The 20,489-nt window shown below is 40.0% G+C and overlaps 1 protein-coding gene across 2 annotated transcripts in view; it reads right to left on the minus strand.

The window, feature by feature from the left end:
- si:dkeyp-117b11.1 (B-cell linker protein) overlaps positions 1-16,767 on the minus strand; it is a 113,579-nt gene extending 96,812 nt beyond the window's left edge. For both annotated transcript variants that reach the window (XM_053503168.1, XM_053503169.1), the window contains exon 1: positions 16,697-16,767. In XM_053503168.1, coding sequence (XP_053359143.1) covers positions 16,697-16,699 — 3 coding nt within the window. In that variant the 5' untranslated portion in view covers positions 16,700-16,767. The remainder of the gene's footprint in view (positions 1-16,696) is intronic.
- Positions 16,768-20,489: the final 3,722 nt, after the last annotated feature.

Here is a 20,489-nt window from a genome sequence, read left to right on the forward strand (position 1 = left end):
TTACAAGTTGACATTTAACCAAGTGTCTTCCTTGGAGCAGTATCCAATACCTCGGGTGGAGGATCTGTTTGCTGCATTGTCAGGAGGAAAGATGTTTTTCAAAGTTGGATATGAGCCATGCTTATCAGCAGTTACTCATAGATGACAACTCGAAAAAATACTTAACAATCAGCACCCATAGAGGACTCTTTACTTACAATCGCTTACCATTTGGTGTGGCTTCAGCACCTGCCATATTTCAAAGGACTATGGAGAGTTTATTGCAAGACATACCCATGGTAGCCGTATACTTGGATGACATACTTGTAAGCGGAGCAGATGAGCAATCTCATTTGGCAAACCTTAATGAAGTGCTAAAGAGACTAGAGGAAGCAGGGTTGAGATTGAAGTCAAAGTGCAACTTCATGCAAAAGGAAGTAGAGTATTTGGGACACAGAGTGGATGCTGAAGGTTTGCGTCCCATGAAAAAAAAAGTAAAAGCTATTAATGAAGCTCCATCTCCTACAAATGTAACAGAGCTCAAATCATATTTAGGGATGCTAAATTACTACAACAAGTTTCTGCCGAATCTTGCGACATTGTTGGCCCCCCTACATGAGCTGTTGCGACAAAATGTTCAGTGGAAATGGGGAAAACGCCAGGAGGAAGCGTTGGAGGAGGAACTGATTTTGTCCTGCGATGCCTCACACTATGGGGTAGGAGCGGTGTTATCGCACAAAATGGAAGACGACAGTGAGAGACCACTTTGGTTTGTTTCAAGGACCATGTCACCTGCAGAGAAGAGATACTCACAGCTGGATAAAGAAGGACTAGCTGTTATGTTTGGAATTGACAGGTTCCCTAAGTATCTATATGGACATTCATTCACTATTCATACAGATCATAAGCCACTCATAAGCTTGCTTAACCAAAAAAAAGCCTATTCCCCAAATGGGTTCTCCCAGAGTGCAGAGATGGGCTGTGCGTTTGAGTGCATATGAGTACAACATCATATATAAGCCTGGTAAGCAGCATGCAAATGCAGATGGTTTAAGTAGATTACCTGTATCTGAGGAAGTAAAAGAACAAGACGAGGACTTCGTCTTGATGATGGATGTGTTGGATGACTTGCCAGTGGACACAAAACAGATCAAGCGTTGGACAGCATGTGATGTTGTGTTGTCACAAGTACAAGAAAATATGCTAAAAGGGTGGCCTCAGAAAACAGAACCTCCACTAAGTCCTTTCCACCAGCGGAGGATGGAACTGAGCGTAAAAGATGGATGTGTTTTGTGGGGTTCACGTGTAGTGATTCCTACAAAGGGGAGGAAGTATGTGTTAAACTTACTACATCAGGCACATGCTGGCATGTCCAGAATGAAGGGATTAGCTAGGTCATATGTGTGGTGGCCTGGTATGGATCAAGACGTGGAGAGGGAAGTGCAAAGTTGTGGGGAATGTCAAAAACATAGTTAAACTCCCCCTACAGCTCCACTATATCCTTGGGAATGGCCTGAGACACCATGGTCTAGAATACATGTGGACTATGCTGGCCCTTTCTTAGGTGAAATGTTTCTTGTCCTGGTCGATGCTCACTCTAAGTGGTTACATATTTATCCTACGAAGTCAGCCAGTACTCATGTCACCATAGAAAAGTTGTGCCAGAGTTTCAGAGTATTTGGATTACAAAAGATGCTGGTATCTGATAATGGGACATGTTTCACTAGTTCAGAGTTTGCGGCGTTCATGTCACAAAATGGAATTCAACACATACGGACTGCTCCTTTCCACCCCTCTTCGAATGGACTGGCAGAACGTGCTGTTCAAACCATTAAAGAAAAGATGAAAAAAATGAAAGGTGACAGTATCCAGACAAAACTGTCAAGGTTCTTATTCAGTTATCGCATAACACCCCATGCTACTACTGGAATAAGTCCTGCAGAAATGATGATGTCAAGGAAACTCAGATCTACCCTTGATTTATTGCTTCCTGATGTTCAAACAAAAGTTCAAAAGAAACAGCTGAAACAGAAGGAAAGCCATGACAATTCCTCGTTAGTCAGGAGTTTTGTTCAAGGAGATCCAGTGTACGTGAGGAACTACTCCTTTGGTCCAAAGTGGATTCCAGCTGTTGTTGAAAATGTGTCTGGTCCTTTGTCTTATTCTGTCATTCTGGGAAATGAACAGATCATGAAAAGGCATGTTGATCAAGTGAGAGCTAGAAGGATAAACATCGACACAGAGCCAGATGAAAACAACAGACAACCAGATGTTTCCATGAGGATGCCTGAAATAAAGTCACTGGAGGTGGACAATGCTACTGTACAGGAGAGTGAGGAGGTCATGGTGCCAGAGAACATGGACGTGACTGTGCAGGAGTGTGCGGGTTCAGAAACTGTTCAAGGGAGCACACCTTCGACCAAAACACCAGAAAAATCTGGGTTAAGAAGATCAGCTCGGGAGAGTCAACCTCCTGTTCATTTGAGAGACTATGTTAGATAGACCATGCACGTATATTGAAAAAAAAAAGAGTGGTGATTTTGTTTGCCATTTCTGTTATTGAGTCTCTAAATTTAAGTTTGTTTATAGAGATTGATAAAGATCCACAGAGTTATTTTTGTTATGCTACTAATATTCCTCAAAACTATTTCCAAGTTTAAAGGGGAGGGAAAATGTAGTATAGTGGTGGATATTGTAGTACCTTGGTTGATCCCTAGAGGGAGTTGGTTATTTCTTATTTTGTAAGAGTTTACCAGTGTGTGTGTCGCAAGAGAAAAAAAGCAAATACTGTGATGACAGGCAGTGTGCGTACCGCTCTGGAAGTTAAAGTAAAGTATGAAACGAAGTTCTGTGTGTCTAAGATTATTTATTAATACACCTCACGATACCACACCTGCAAAAACACTTTTCTTTGCCACAAAGCAACCAGCTCTTTTACCAACTCACACTCTTGGATTCATGTCCCCAGCCCATGACATGAACAATAGCAGTATTTGTGATTCAAGCCAGTGTTTTGCATCCATTCTAACACTGTAAGGTGATATTCGTGTTTTTGTATATTTTTCCTCTCCGTTTACACCATATTATCTCTAGTACAAATTGTGTTATATACAGATGTGGACATTAAGAAAAAATTTTTTCCCGGGGAAGGCTGCCGCCAGATCCTACAAGCAACATTTTTTTATTTAAATAAATGTGTTGTGCTTCACAGAATGGAGGGACCTTATCTAAAAGCCAGACCAAGTACAACAAATAATTGTGTATAAGTTAAGCCCAAAACAATATTGTTTCCAATGCTAAAGCAACCATAAATTTTATTTTGTTTTACAATAGATCTTTCGTGATGATTTTGTGTATATGCTTCGGTTGGCGACCACCATGCCTTGCGGGAGGGGTTGCTGTGTGTTCACCCTGTTGGGAAGGGTGTTTGGGTTAGTGGCTTTGGCCATGTTGTGTGTGTGTTAAGTGTGTGTGTGATCTGTTGAATGTGCTCCGGTTTGTGCTTCGGCTCAATTGGTTGTTCTCAAGGTGAATGTGTTGCTAATGCTGTTTTGTGACTCTGTGCTGAATAAAATACTCCCAGCCATTTGCATTGGGCAGTAAACAAGCTCACTCGTATCTCCAACATCCTTTTAGCGGTAAAACGCAACAGTATTGTAACAGGTGGTTGCATGATTACGGGCTCCTGGCCAGCAGGGGCGCTGTGGGGACCGTTTCGGTAAAACTAATAAAAGAAGAAGAGAGGCTGGGCTAGCCAAAGCTAAAAAAGCTACTGCTACTGCTAGAAGCTAAGATATTTGTAAACCCGAATGCGGGATAGCCTTGTCCGACACGCATGTACAGTGGTTCCTTAAGGGGTATGTCTATTACTGCCGCGCACTCTGTCGCGGCCAAACGGCAACAGCCAAAATAAATCAGTCGCAATTCAAAGTAATTTGTGAAATAACCGCCAGGTGGCGCAAAGGGACATTTTGCAAAATGGCTTCAATTAATTTAGTTTGGACAGACTCTCTGTTTCTATCTGTCTGTTGTTATTATTAAAGAAAACAGCACAAACAACAGCTCAAGCGGTTGTAAAAACATTATTTTTAACGGTAAAAATGTCAATTTTGGAATTAAAAGCTCAATGGTCCGAGCACAACGTAATAATCTTTGTATGATAAAATTACTTGTGGCATGAATACACGAAGCGCTCCGGTTTCAAATGATCACTTAACGCTAAACCCAAACATCCAAAGAACATGAAATTAATAATAATAATAAAAATATTCATGGTGCTTTTTGCTGTTTATGTCCAACATTGTACAATTATTTAATTATTAATAATTAAAGCTGCTCACATTTTTACTTTCACTTTGAAAAAGTGCAGTGTTTAATCAGCAAGTATATGTCCCTCTTTATGATAGATGAATCTTATGACTGAAACAAAGCTGCTCGTGTCTGCTCATGACGGGAGCATTTTAATCGAAGGGGAGATGAAAAGTGAAGGTGTGTACTAACAACATAGCAATAGCACAATGCATGTGTGTGAATGGCTGTAATGTAGTTGTGAAAAAGCCTTTTAGTGAATGTAAAATGTTGGCGTGAATCCGCAGGGCGCGTATGCGCTCTTTCACTTTGCCAAGTTTTGATCTAAAGATGAACGCGCGCGTCAATATGAGAGATTTATAAGAGATTTCTCTTTCCCAAAAATACTACAAACACAAATTTATACGTGGTGAATAAGCACTATATTTGTGGCGCTGTGCGAAACACACGCCGATGTGAGCCATTACCTAATGAGTCAGTCATTATATACTAACATATTTTTGCTGTGTAGTGGACCGCGCATGCACATCCTCTCACGGACAAGCCTTTTTCTGAATAAGGTGTTTTAACAGGGGTGGGGTGTAAAGATTATGAATGCGTCAGGGGAAACAGCAAGGAAACTGACTGGCCAAACAAGCAACAGCGCAAGGGCTTGTAAAAACATTTTCATTATTTAGACTATCTAATTAAGTTCACTAGTTAACTATTTTATTTGTAAAAAAATATATATATATTGTTATATAGCTTCTGTTTGTATCGGTTTATTGTTATTATAAAAAAAAAGTTACATTTAAAGACATCAAAATTTAAATATAAAAATAACTGGGAAAATAGACTTTCAGAATGGAACATTAGAATAACTAAAAAATACACTTCTATCGTTGGTATAATATGGCTATAGTGTAATGTATCGCGGCTGTGTGACGCATCCTGTACTCTGCGTTCCAGACTCTTTGGTGGAAGTTGTTGATGTTTATTTTATTTATTTTTTTTTTTTTTTGATGTTAACTACACAAAGCAGTGTCTTCCCACCTGGGAGTTTCTCCAGCATACTGTATATCAGATTGATGGACATGAATCCTTATCTGTTATATTTTTGGTGACAACAGTTTTTTCAGCACACATTTAATCAATAATATTTCTAAAAAGTTTGATCTGGCATTATACTTCCCCTCTTTAATTTCCTACATAGTCTAATCAGCGCTCAACCGCATGCATAAAGTTTTCGAGAGCGCGGAGGAATTTGTTGTACTAAATAATATTTATGCAGTATAATTACGGCCTCTTATTTCTATTTACTTTAGGTTGTTGTTCTTTCAGTGTTACTGTGTGTGCTTTGCAATGTCAGACACATCCAAATGCAAATAATACATCCTCCCCAGGTGTGAATCAGCTGTTCTCACCGATACACTCCGAGAAACTAAAATGCACCCCTCCCCACTTTGCATGGTTTCAGCAAAGTGGAGGATCTTGGATCTTGCTTCAGGCCTCTTCTTAAATTTGTGTAAATTAAAAATCTTTTGGATTTTACATTCCAAAATTGACATTGTTACAGTTTTTAATCCCTGGAATGAGATTTTTCTTATCATAACATGCGTTGTATTGTTATTAATCAATCTACACTGTTTTTAATAACTCTACAATGTTTTAATTTAAGATTTTATTTAAAAATAAATAAATAAATAAACCAAATAAAATTATTCCATTCGTATTTTCCATTTATAAAATAGCATTTAAAAAATCATAGTGTAGCGTTTTTACGCCGGGAAGAATGCCGAAGCCACTAACCAAAACACCTTTCCCCATCATGGTGAATACACCGACATCCCCGCAAGGCATGCTGGTCGTCAGCCGCCGCCCCGCCCACGCCACACTGCCCCCACCCGAGCTGTGACCGTCCCTGGTCACCATGACGAACTTGGTTTCGAAGGCGTGGAGGCGGTCGGCGCTGGCGGTGGGAACGCCGGCGTCCTTTGGCAGGTGAGGGATAAACGCGAACATAGTCCTGAGGCGGTCCGGCCTCCACAGAGTTCAATGTTTCCCCGGCGTGCGGCTGGCAAGAAGCAAGACGGTCCTGGTGGAGCAAAACTCGTGCCCGCCCCGCCAACCGCACCCGGTAGATGACATCGGAGAGCCGAGCTATTACCGTACAGGGGCCCACCCAGTGAGACACACGCCCGGCCGAGAGCCCCCTCCTTCTCCTTCCGGAGGAACACACCCACACCTGCTCGCCAGCAGCAAAATCTCGCCCCTGGCTGTGATTGTCCACGCCCATTCGCTCCATAGGTGCCCCCACCCGAAAGTCTTGCAGCGGTGCCCGCGAGCGCTGGGTGGGGCCCTTCTGCCTGGCGATGAGCGGTTCACAGTTCAGCTGTGAGACCGGCGGACCGACTGCGGGTGACGCAGGAACATGGCTGCACGCTGGCTCGGACGGCTGCTCACCACTGGAGAGCCTGGAGGACTGCACGGGGACAATGCTCAGCGACGAGGGCTCTACGTCGTCACGGCGCTCCACTCGCTCGCAGCACCGAGGGTTTCCCGCTCGGTCTGCTACCGGAAGTTCCGCCCCCCGGGTATGTGCTGCTAACCTGTCCGGCTGTGGTTTGGGTCCAAGCAACCTGGCTACCCCGAAGTTACCACGAAGAGTTCCGCTGGACAAGTTCAGCACCGCACCCCATCTACCCAAAATGTCCAACCCCAAAATGCAGTCCTCCGCGACATTCCCCACAACGAACCCGTGGGAATAAGTCCGTCCACCCACCTGGACTCGCACTGTGCGACACGCCCTTACCTTCACGTAGCCCCCAGCAACGGTGCAGATGCTGAAGGCAGATCAGGCCGTCCGCAAACACGCTCGCTTTGCCCCAGTAATCCAGAGCGCAGCAGCGAAACAGTGGAGCCGGTGTCCACGAGCGCCCGCAGTAAGACGCCATCCAGCACACAGTCGATGTAGAGCCCAGCGCGGCTTACCACGCGTCCTCCCGGCGCTAGTCTAGCGGCTGCTGGTGTACGCTGTCCCGTGCCTCGGCCTCGCCGCGAAACGTCGGAGAGTTGCTCGTTGCCTAGCTGCGACGGGTAGCCCTGTCCCCGGCTAGGTTCACGAACCGAGCGCCACTGAGCTGCAGGCGGTCGCTCGGCTCTTTCGCCGTGATGTACCGCCGATATGGGCTCCGCGCGCTCGGCCTCGCGCAGCGGCAGGTCGCTTTGCCGGCTAACGGCGCGCGGAGCTGTCTCTTGCTCCGGCGCTTGCGCTACGTCAACCTCCGCCCCGAGATCCAGCGCCGGGATTTTCTTCTTCCCGCTCCGCGTTGGTTGCCGTGGTGTGCTCGCTTTAGCGCCGTCGGAAAAGCGCTTCTTCTTCGCGAGTAGTCGCTCCGCTACTCGGCGGCCCGCTTGGATTTTCAGAAGGTCCTCCGTTGTGCACTCGAACCCGTTACTCTCTATCCCACTTCTGACACCAATGTAGCGTTTTTACGCCGGGAAGGATGGTGGAGAGACAAATGAGCTTATTTGCTGCCCAATGCAATGGCTGGGAGTACTTTATTTAGCACACAGCAGGTATGGCATGAGCAGCACCTTCACTCAGAAGCCTACATCCAATTCAGCGTCAGCCTGAACTGAAGCACATTTCACACGTCACACACCTCAACACACACACAACAGGGCCGAAGTCACTAACCCAAACACCTTTCCCCATCATGGTGAACACACCGACATTCCCGCAAAGCATGCTGGTCGTCAGCCGCCGCCCCGCCCACGCCACAATAGGTTGTGTATTGAGCGATTAAAAACAGTACAGGGCATGTTAAGTTAAGAAAACTTTCTATCTCTTCCATTTCAGTGATTTAAAAATGGTAAAAATGTCAATTTTGGAATCAGAAGCTCAGTGGTCCGAGAACCACGTAATAATCTTTGTATGATAAAATTGTGGCATGAGGCACTTCAGTTTCAAATAATTATTCAACCTTGAACACAAACAGCAAAAGAACTTCATGCTTTTTTCTGTTTATGTCTATCATTGAATAATTATTTAATTATTAATAATTAAAGCTGCTCACATCGCGCGCGCTTTCACAATAAATGCAGTGTTTAATCAGCAAGTATATGTCGCCCCTCTTTATGAGAGATGAATATTATGTGTGAATGGCTGAAATGTGGTTGTGAATAAGCCTTTTAGTGAATGTAAAATGTTTGCGTGAACCCGCGGCGTGCATGTGCGCTCTTTCACGTCAATATGAGAGATTTATAAGAGATTTCTCTTTTCCAGAAATACTACAAACACAAATTTATACGTGTTAAATAATCGCTGTCTTTGCGTCGCTGTGCGAAACGCACGCCAATGTGAGCCGCTTTATTTTAGTCATAATATACTAACATTTTTTGCTGTGTAGTGGACTGCGCACAACCTCTCACAGGCGAAACTTTCTCTGAATACGCAGTTTTAGCGGGGGTGGGGCTAAGAAACACCACACTGGCAGAAGTAGACTAATGATTATGAATACGTCGGGAAAAACAGCAAGGAACCTCACTCTGGTCATTTAAACTTTTCATTGATGTGGAGTTTCGGTTAATTTTCTGATGCGCTCAAGTTCACCGAAACAGAATAGCGCTGTATCCCTGTTTGCTTTCATTATTTTACATCACAATGTTTTGTCTTAATTTTGCGTGCACTCAAATAAAAGAAGAGTCTTATAAAGGCTATGTATTTTATATAGTTTTATTATATAGTTTTTTCCCATTAATCTGACAACACCTGTGGCTCACCCACTTTTTCTGATTCCCACCCAGAGTTTTCTGGTTATGCGAGTGTTACATGCGATAAAATATCTTACTTTGCTTAAATTCGATGGAACTAAGAAACGCCTATATATTTAATTTAAATTTTAAATGTGTACTGTAATTTTAGTACTGTGATTGTAAATCCGTTTAATGTTTCACTTATATTTTATAATGTTTTGCCGGTGGTGGTACAGCGCAACGGGGGTGCGGGGATGTAAAAATGTAATTTGTTAAAACATTTTCATTATTTATTAAAGAACATCATCATGATCATAACAGCCTACTTCTATATACTATAGCCTAATTCTTATAATAACGCAAAAACATATCGACATCTGCTGACGCAGTAGCACGTCCTGACAATGTTAGAATTTTTATGGTCATTTAGTTTCGTTTATTTTAGTTAATAAATCTACTACAAAATGAAAGAACACAAAATATAAGATGACAAAAAAACCTACATGCATAGATTTTCTAATTACACATGATAAATGCTAAAGGCTCACTGTGTTTTGTGTGGTTCCCTGGGAGCTGTGTGACAGCTGTTTTCCTCCGGGGATAAATACGTCAGCGGCAGTGTGTCATCAAGGGGACGTCGGGAGCGCAACAGGACGCTCTCTGGTTTTGTTTATTTTGTGTACGGATTTGTGTGGATGTGATATGGGTGGCGGGTGTGTGAATGGTGTAAATGTATGGCACTATATTAAATGTATATACACTTTAAAAGTATGATCGGTATCTCTGGTGGTCCTTACCCATTAATTCTCATAACAGCTAGTTACTGTTGCAATAATAGTAGGTGGTTCATTACAATATAACATTTTTTTTGTTTGTTTTGCATAAGAATTGCATTTCAATGAATTTTTTAGAAACCATGCTTTATGTTTTTGTATCTCTCAAAAGAAGCATGTTTGTGTGAGGAATCTGAGTGTACAGTATATGTTTAAAAAGGTGACACATCCATATAATTCAGCAGGCGTCAATAGGTCTTACATATTCATGAAAGTCATTAATTATTCAGTAAATCAGAGTCTCTGCTGAGAAAAGTCAGTCACTTTACCTAAAAAAAAAGAGGTCTTTCTGTTATAATTCAGTTGTTTTACTGTAGACATACCCAAGACCAGGGGCACACAAACACACACGTTTGATAAACACTCTCATCTAACTGCATACAAAAGAGATGCAATATTATGGTTTCAGTTATTTTTTTAAATATATTTGTGCTTTAACTGAGCCGGCCCACATTGGCCAGCGGTCCACTGGGAAAACTCCATGGTGCTTCAGGTGGCCATTCCACTACTGCCCAAGAGTTTCAAGTATCAAAACCAAAAAACCTTGTAATCTACTAAACAAATGCACTCGTTATTTGTAAAACATACTATTAAAATCTGCTTGGTGTGTGTATGTATACAATAATTACATTTATCGACATAATAATGTCATAGCAATAGCATAATCATAGCAAAAGCAAAGGTAGTATTAATAATAATAATAATAATAATAATAATAAATTCACAGCACTACTACTACTACAACAGAGGTGGGTGGAGTGGCCATAAATTGTACTTAAGTAAGAGTAGCTGTACTTCAAAATAATATTCCTCAAGTAGAAGTAAAAAAAATTGTCATCCAAAATATTACTCGAGTAAGAGTAAAAAAGTATTTTGTGAAAAGAATACTCAAGTACTGAGTAACTGTTTCGTCGTAGTGTCCAATTTTTTTTTTTAATTATGTAAGCAGCCAGACAAAATTATGAAATAATGTACAAATTCTGACATTTCCAAATAATAAGATAAATAAAATAAATGTAATAAAATTAATAAATAACACTAAATATCTTTACATAAAAGCAAAGTAGGGAACAGGAAACACAAATTTCCCAATCAAATTTTTTTCCACAATATAAATCTTTTAAAGCAAATACCTACTGTAGGTAACATACAGTATGTATGTTTAGACAGTGTACTGTACACTGTTTCCAGTGTGAGATATACTGCAGATTCAGTTGCCCTCCAAATGGCTTAGCAGATAAAAAATAATATTAGAACATGTGTAAAAGAGCTTTCACTTTACCATAAACAGTGACCAGCAGAACAAATGTAAGAAACTTATTTGTTGGGACTTCCAGTGGCGCGATATGGAGTAGACGCATTCTCTTGAGCTCTATCTGACCTATCCTAATTTTCTCACCCATATCATTTTATTTGTGAAAAATAATAAGAATTCAGTCGCACATAGTTCAGTGGACAATGACAAAGGCAAATAAATAAAAAGAAAGGCGATAAAGGCGCAAAGGAGGAAGAAGCAACGACGAAAACGAGCGAGGGCGCTAAAGGGGTAGCTAGCATTAGCTCCCACATGGTACTAGTTAGTAATGAGGATATCATGGGCGCTATCAACACTCTCAGCGCCAATATGGACAAGAGGTTTAATGATGTTTCAACTTCACTTTCCACACTAAAAAATAAAGTAGAAGAAGTGCGGCGAATGCACACGATAAGCGAATTGAGGCCTTGGAGCAGTTGTGTTCAAAGTTGACTGCGGAGTCGGCACAAATGTACGTGGAAATGTGGAATCAACATCTCGTCGCCAAAACATTCGGATAGTGGGTATAAAAGAAAAAGTGGAGCAAGGACAGCCTACCAGGTTTGTCGAGGCGCTGCTTCCAAAGCTTTTGGGAGAGGAGAATTTTCAAACACCGGTACGGGTGGATCGGGCGCACCGCAGTTTAAAACCGGCGACTAATGGCAGACCAAGAGCAATCATTGCCAGGCTTTATTACTATCAAACAAAAGAGCTCGTCTTGCGTTTAGCCAGGCAGAACCAACCGCTGATCTACATGGGGGCGAGGGTATCAATTTACCCAGACCTGACAACGGATACCCTAAAAAAAACGACAGGTGTTCAACAACATCAGAGAGAAATGTAGAGCGATGAAGATACGATGGGGCTTTCTTTTTCCGGCAAGATTCATCGTAACCGTGGGTGACACCACCGCAACGTTCGAGGCTCCAGATGCGGCAAACGAGTTTCTAAGCGACAAGGTGGTGGAATGGTCCGGCGGCAATCAAAAATCTTAAAAATTCGAAGTTTTAAATCATTGATGGGTTCAGTTTTTTGGATGATGCAGAATACAGAAGAATGACAAACTGAACCTTTACATATTATCAGACTGATTTGTTCCAGATACTGGGGTGAGACTTTATGTTTTTTAATATGATCTTATAAATAGTTCAGAGGGAGGTTAGAAGAAGCATGTTTTATTTTTTTTGTTGTTTCTGCTTCATTAGATTAGCCTTGCGAGATGGAAACCTACATTTTTAGTACTTTAATGTTAGGTTTAAGTGAAAAAGAGCGAAGTCATGGACTTGTTGGGAGTGCGAGGGAATGTTGGAGTTCTAAGAGGGAGTATGCATTAATTATTATGTTGGCTGGCGTAAACTATGTCGCTGTATAATCTGAGTTGTTCTGAGGGCACTTTATCAAAAGCATTTGTTCAATGGTTATAACTATGAGTAACTCATCTGAGGGGTTGGTTAGATTCTTAAGTTGGAATGTACGGGGGTTAAACAGCCCATTAAAAAGGGGGAAAGTATTTGCACACTTAAAGACATTTAAAGCAGATATACATTTTCTTCAGGAAACACATTTAAAGAAAAACGCACAAAGATGCCTCCGGCCAGCCTGGGCCTCCCAAGTATATCAATCTAATTTTTCAACAAAAGCTAGAGGTGTCGCCATCCTTATTAGAAAGAATTTTCCATTTATACATGAAAAAACGATTTCAGATCAAAACGGAAGATACATTATGGTTCAAGGGACAATTAACCAGATTCCAGTTACACTTGTTAACCTATATGGTCCAAATTTTGACGATCCAGGATTTTTTACTAAAGTAATTGAAGCTATTCCAAATTTACAAGACACAAATATAATTGTTGAAGGTGACTTTAACTGTGTCTTATATCCAATTCTAGACAGACAGCCAAGTCAGTTTAATATATCAAAGTCTTGTACAACTATTAATAATTATATTAAAAAAATCTCTGTATAGTAGACATTTGGAGAGTACTTTACCCCTTTGACAGAGACTACTCTTTTTTTTTTTCATCTGTGCATAAATCTTATTCAAGAATTGATTATTTTTTAATTGACTCCAAATTAATATCTATGGCTGTTGCTTTAAAGTACCATAATGTGTTAATATCGGATCATTCCCCACATTCATTGGATTTAAAATTAGGCGTAATTAAGGGAGAATACACATGGCGAATGAATAACAAATTATTAAAAGATACGCGCTTCTGTGATTATTTTAGGGAGAAAATAGATTTTTTTATTTCTACTAATGACAAAGGTGATGTTGGTGATGCAACATTATGGGAAACTATGAAACCTGTGTTGAGAGGAAATATAATAGCATACGAGGCAGCAGAACGAAAACGTGAAAAAGGTCAATTGAAGAAAATTAAAGACATGTTAGTACAGTTGGAGCAGGAATATAGAGTTACACAAAATTCGGAAGCACTTAACAAAATTGTAAAATTAAAATATGAATATAATGTGCTTCTGTCTAAAAATGTTTTAAAAATGCTCAATCAAGTTAAACAAAAATATTTAGAGGCGGGTACAGGCAGGTTGGAATGGGTGGAGAAAAGTGTCAGGTGTGTTGTGCGATAAAAGAGTATCAGCGAGAATGAAAGGAAAGGTGTACAGGACAGTGGTGAGACCAGCAATGCTCTACGGCTTAGAGACAGTGGCGCTGAAGAAAAGACAGGAGGCAAAGTTGGAGGTAGCAGAGCTGAAGATGTTGAGGTTCTCTTTGGGAGTGACAAGGATGGATAGGATTAAGAATGAGTTTATCAGAGGGACAACCCACGTTAGATGTTTTGGAGATAAAGTCAGAGAGGCCAGATTGAGGTGGTTTGGACATGTTCAGAGGAGAGATTGTAAATATATAGGCAGAAGGATGCTGAGGTTGGAACTGCCAGGCAGGAGGTCTAGAGGAAGACCAAAGAGGAGATTTATGGATGCAGTGGGAGAGGACATGAAGTTAGTTGGTGTGAGAGAAGAGGATGCAGAGGATAGGGTTAGATGGAGGCAGATGATTCGCTGTGGCGACCCCTGAAAGGGAACAGCCGAAAGACAAAGAAGAAGAATATGCATTTTTCCCTCTGTGTTCTGTTGTTCTGTCATAGGTTATTACATTTTTTATTTTTTATTTTATTATTATTATTATTTATTTATTTATTTTATTTTTTTTTGTTATTGTTGTCTTGTTTGTTTTGTAAAAAAGCTAAACACTAAAATAAAGGGTTAAAAAAAGAAACTTATTTGTAAATTATATATTTTAACATTGCAATATTAAATAAAACAGCAAAACTAACTGCAACATGTTTCCTTCGCTGTCTACCACGGCAGAATATTTTTCCCCACTTTATGCAGCATTTCTGTGTGGTCATTTGACTACATGTGGTTATTGGTATTGCAGCTGATTGGTCAAATGGAGTCATGTGATTATTGGTGCTACGTCTGATTGGTGAAACACCAACACCAACAATGTATCATAAGTAAGGTAATGTAAGTAAGAGTAGCGTTTGTGGCCTATTCCCACCTCTTGAGGAACCAGAGGAAATGTTTATATGCATTTATGTTTAAATGCATTTATGTTTATATGCGTTTATGTTTAAATGTTTAAGGTTGAGCCCCTTTTAAGGTGAACATTGATTCGTTGCTGATTATTATTAGGTCATGGTTAATAAAATATTTATAAATATAATAAATAAATGTAAAATACTGCCATCCTTTTGCTCTTCTCTCTCTCTTCTTTACTTTCCTTTATCCTGTATGTATGTGTTAGCTTAATTTGTTGTATGTTAGCTATAACTTCATTTATTAAATTACTTATATTCACAAAAGATTGTCACTGTGTGTTGCTCACAATCCGAAGTCACTGAATGTTGATCCTTTGGCTACATGCTAGTACTGCAGAGTAGAAAAGCTATCCTTCCTTGGCCAGGAAATATTCTTTCCTAGAATTGATAAAAAATTATATTATCTGCTCGGTGGACAGACAGATCAAATAATTGTAACGTTAATTTTTCTACAGTTAATTCTAAAATCTAATCTAAATATTTATAATTAATCATAACTAGTTATAATTAATTATAACTATTCCCCTCTTGAGCTAATTTGTTACGACAGTATGAGCTTGACATGTTTATGATTATGTTTATGTTGAAACATGACTGCCCCCTACAGGTAATGGATGTGCCTGAAAACTTCACAGCTGGCCGCGCACTCCTGCGGCAGGATGTGGGATTCCTTTCCTCGAGAATCGCATTCTTAATGGCCACATCTGTACGTCTGACATGTCTGCCTTATTATGTGCTGGAGAATATACATAATACATACATATATACACTAATATAAAGCATTCTTCTGGTATCTTTGTAACACTTACTCATTTCTATTTTCATGGAAAACCCAGGCTGCATTAAGTTTTTTGTTTTTATCTAACAACTTGTCTGTAATGTAATACGTGGCTATTTTAACACGTATGTAAACATTCTTCTCCAATTCCATTTATTTATTATTTTTAAGTTGTGTTTGGAAAATTAAAGTGTTTAGTACATAATTTAGAAATGATAAATATTTAAAATGTTGTGCTGAAAATAATATGGTGCCTAAAACCTTTGCACAGTACTATAGCCCCACTTCCTGGTACAAGTGGTCAGAAAATATACAAATAAGGAGGAAGCAGGAACAACAAGAAAGATAGTCAGCCATGGAACAACTATCTATTATTAACTTAATGGTGAATAATCCAACTTCATAATATGGGCCTTATCCAGTGTGCCAACAATGCTATCAGACTATGTCACATATAAACGTGCTTCCTCAATATAAAAAATGTCATTTAAACCTTTATGAAACCTAACTGCATAGGATACATCAGATTAGCCAGAAAACATCATTGTGAAGTGGATCTAAAGATTTATAGTAAGACTGTTATAAAAAAAAACTACTCAAAAACAAATTGAAAATGTACATAAAATACAAACCAAAGCACAATTTCTAACATAAAATATAATTGTATTAATTTTTGTTAATGATATAAATTTTTTAATAAAAATGTGCTATAATAAACCTATTCATGGATACCCTACAAAACCTTTTGGTTATTTCCACAACCAATTCATGTAGCGTTTATTTCTCTAATCAGAAGGTGTTGGTCTATACTCTTTATACTCTATATTTTAGTAAGCCTATGACAGTGGTTTATATAAAATGAATTAATGATACTAAAATGAATAAGCTAATTCTAATAGATTATTATTTGTATAATAACAGCAGATTCCCATTAGTTTGGTTGTATCTACATGAACCAAGACTACTAATAAACAGGTTTATTCTCTGCAACATAACAAACTGTACTGGATTGGAGAGAAAAAGAGCTTACAGCTGCTATAGTTCTGCCTAGTTTTTGTTTGTTAATAAATAAATAGAAATGGCTATTAATGCCAATAATGGGAAAATGGTATACTATAAAAATAATTATATTTTAAAAAATCATATTAAAAAATATATACGTTATAGCCATGTAAGCCATAAAACAATTGTACATTACCATGGTTGCAGTGCTTTTCCCCTTTCACACACAAGAAACTGTATTGTGGAGCTTGGATGCATGTAGATAAATTATGTGTAAAGGGAATATGATCTCTTTCTCTCCCTGGGCCATTTGCATATGCCTACTGCATGGATGACATTTGCATGTCACGCACTGCTTATCACTGAAAACAATCTGAACAAGCTTTTTTTTCATTTGTGAATCCAAATTGATGATATAATTAATAGTTCTAAGATTATAGTCTTTATGTCAGTCATTTTTGTATCTTTTATTTTGTCTCTTTTTTTTTGTAAAATTAATTACATAGAAAAAGAATAAAATGTTATTGCATACGCATAATCCCCCCCAAGTAACTTAATTAGATTTTGGTTCAACTGGTCATTTCTGTAAACAAAGCATTAATTCCTGGAGCCTTTAATATCCATTTTTGAGAATCCAGAAAACCCTCTGAAAACAGCATTTATATCCATACTGGACTAAGTAGGAATAAATCAGTGTGCAGTGGGACTCACTCATAGAGCAGGTTACACTTTAGATTCAATATTATTTTTCGGATTAAGTATAAGAAATAAAATCACAATTCCACAGTCTAAAGTTATCTTAGATCACTATCTAAGATAGTAGATAGTTTTCTTAATTAAAATGTGTCATAGTAATAATGTACACACAGTGCCGAGCTACAGCATTAAATGTACATTTACATCAAATACCACACAGAGCTTCATCAATAATCAACTTCGATTAAAATGCCACCTGACTCCACAGAACTTGATCAGACGACTAAATATTTAGAGTCAACATTTCGTTATACCTTAGATGACGTAGCTCCAGTTACCACTAGATTTACTAAGCCTGCAAAAATTTGCGTAAATTCCCTGGACCTCACACCTACTAGCATCCCTGCTAGGTTTTTTAACATGCCGTCAGCTCCATTGTTCTCTTGCTTTTTTTGTTCTACAAACACACCCATTACCTGTGAGGCCTGGCACATTTGCATTTGTTAGCTTTCAGACTAAGTCCCAGACTTTTCTAACCCTCCTTTAGCCAAGAGGCTGCTAACTTGGCTAGTTTTTTAGCAGCATTTCATGTGTAAATTAGGTCATTACCTAAATAATTTGAAGGGGAGTGGGGGGGGGGGGGGGGGTGAATGGTTGCTGGTGGCCTGTTTGTTTGTGTGAGGGAGGGAGGGAGGGCTGCTAAAAGCAGAGAACTCCCTTTTGTGCTGAGGTGGATAAAATCTCACTGCACATAGCCTGTAACCCTAACCCTAGGTGTATAGATTTTATTTCAGGAGATATTTAATTTCATATTATTTCCTATTTCATTTCAAACAAGTAAGTGGAAAATACTTAAAATGCAGAGTGGAGTGACAGAAATATCTACCCTAACTTTTTTACAGTTTCCACTTTTTGTGTGTGCAGGGTTAGGGTTAGCTAGTAACCCTAACCCTAGTTGTATAGATTTTATTTCGGAAGATAGAGAGCCAACGGCTAAGGCCAGGAAAAGTATCTCGAGTCGCCTTCAGAGCTTCCTGTGTTTCATCACTCTTGACATGCTTCAGAGCATTTAAGAATGGACTATTCAACATGCAAGCAAACGGAGCATGTTTATTGGTTTATGGACCTCCCTGAACTAATGGCATTTATTGCAATTGTCATCTTGCGGGGGCTTACTAAGGTTCCATCACTACGTGACTGCTGGTCAGAAAACATGGAAAATCCACAGATCATTGGACCTATGCCACAAAACTGCTTCCAAGACATCATGCGACACCTACGTTTTGATGACAGGTCCACCCGCAGTGATCGAGCAAAGACTGATAAGTTCGCTGCAATTTCCAGTCTGTGGGGAATTTGTCACCAACTGCATCACATCCTACAACCCTGGTCTACATATCACTGTTTATGAACAGCTTTTCCCGTCAAAGACTCGGTGCTGTTTCCTGCAGTATATTGCAACAAAACCTCACAAGTTTGGGATCAAGTTTTGGGTGGCTTGCGACCTAAAATCCAAGTACATTTGCAATGTCCTACCATATCTTGGCAAGGACCCCAATCGTCCCAGTGGGGAGAGACTGTCTGAAAATGTAGTGATGAGGCTGATGGAACTATTCCTAGACAAGGGCAGAAATGTTACCACGGACAATTTCTTCACATTGCTGTTACTTGCGCAAAAACTTCTTAGAAGAAAAACCACCATCCTCGGCACAGTCAACAAGATTCACCGGGAAATTCCTCCATCTGCTAGACACACAGATCGCAATGAATTCACCACCCTGGTATGTTGCAGGTCATTGGTGGTTCTATGTTTGTGTTTCAAATTTTTAGAATTAACACCTCCAAGTGTGTCATTGTGTGTAAAAGTGCTATGAAAATAACAATTTATTTATTAGGTGTTTTCAATCACTGCTGCCACGCTGACGGCATATGCGGCCACGCAGAAGAAGACCATCTATATTCTTAGCAGTATGCACAGCGTGGTTCAGACTGATAATACCACCAAAAGGAAGCCAAACACTGTCACCCTTTACAACACCACAAAGTGTGGCGTGGATGTGATGGATCAGATGGTGCGGGAGTACACTGTCCGCAAAGGAACACGGCGCTGGCCAGGTTCTATAACATAATTGACATGGCAGCAATGAATACACATGTGCTGTATCAAGCATGCACCGGGACACAGGAAAGACGGGTGGACTTCCTGGTGGAGCTTGCAAGAGAGTTGGCTAACTCTCATATGGCTGGGAAGAAGGCAAGAAAAGAACAGTTGCTTCGGACCCAACCCTCCACACCTAGCCCTGGAAAAAGAGCCATGTGTCAGGTCAAACACAAATGCAAGAACAATCATGCCACTATGCAATGTGTACCCTGCTACAGATACACATGTGGTAAATGCAGACTAGAGATACTATGGCAGTGCCAGGATTATGAGTGATTGCTGAAATGTACTCACTCACTTTTTATTATTATTTGTAAATATGTGTACAAATGGTGGTTTGTTTTTTTATTTTATTTTGTACAGTTTTTATCAATAAAACCATGTGTGTTGATTTCTCCCTAAGATGACAAAGTGAAACACAAGTTCCCTTGAAGTGGCTCAGCATGGCCCCTCCTTGTTTACATAACAAAAGCATCTGTTCACAGGTGATTAAGGATATTAGCTAAAAGCCTTCCAGCACATCGGCTGTCCTGCGGGTTTTCTAGGTAGAAAAGCCAAATGGCTGATCTCTGGGACTTCTAGTGTTAAACCAAGGTATGCCGAACCTTTGCCTGTGACATGGAAACCTTCAGAAATGCCTGCCATATTTATACAAAAGACACACATTCACAATATATGTCTACACAAGTCTGTTTTATTTTAAAGAGTTTCAAACTTTACAGCAGACCCAGTGTCCATCGTCCCTGCATTTGGCACAGGTGAATTTCTGACATGTTGCACAGGTAAACCTGCTGTGATTCCTGTTGCAGCTCTCTTGCACTTAGGTGGCACTGCGTTGTCTGTACAGTCCCTGGCACAGCAGCTGCAGCAGCTTCAGCAGCCTGCCTTTGTGCCAATATTTCCTTTTGCTGCATGAATCGGCAACAGAGTTTCTTAGCTAGAAGACTTAGAAACAATCTTCTTTCACCTGTCCACCCTGTACATTCCTTGTACAAAATGTAGGCATTCACCGCCGCCAGGTCCAGCATATTGTAAAAAACCGCTGCTGGCCACCTGTGTGTTGCTGCTCTTTTGGAACACATTCGCACCATTTGGTCCAACACGTCTACACCACACTGTAAAAGCAGAGAGA

Source organism: Clarias gariepinus, chromosome 9 (genome assembly GCF_024256425.1).
Source record: "Clarias gariepinus isolate MV-2021 ecotype Netherlands chromosome 9, CGAR_prim_01v2, whole genome shotgun sequence".
Taxonomy (NCBI): Eukaryota; Metazoa; Chordata; class Actinopteri; order Siluriformes; family Clariidae; genus Clarias; species Clarias gariepinus.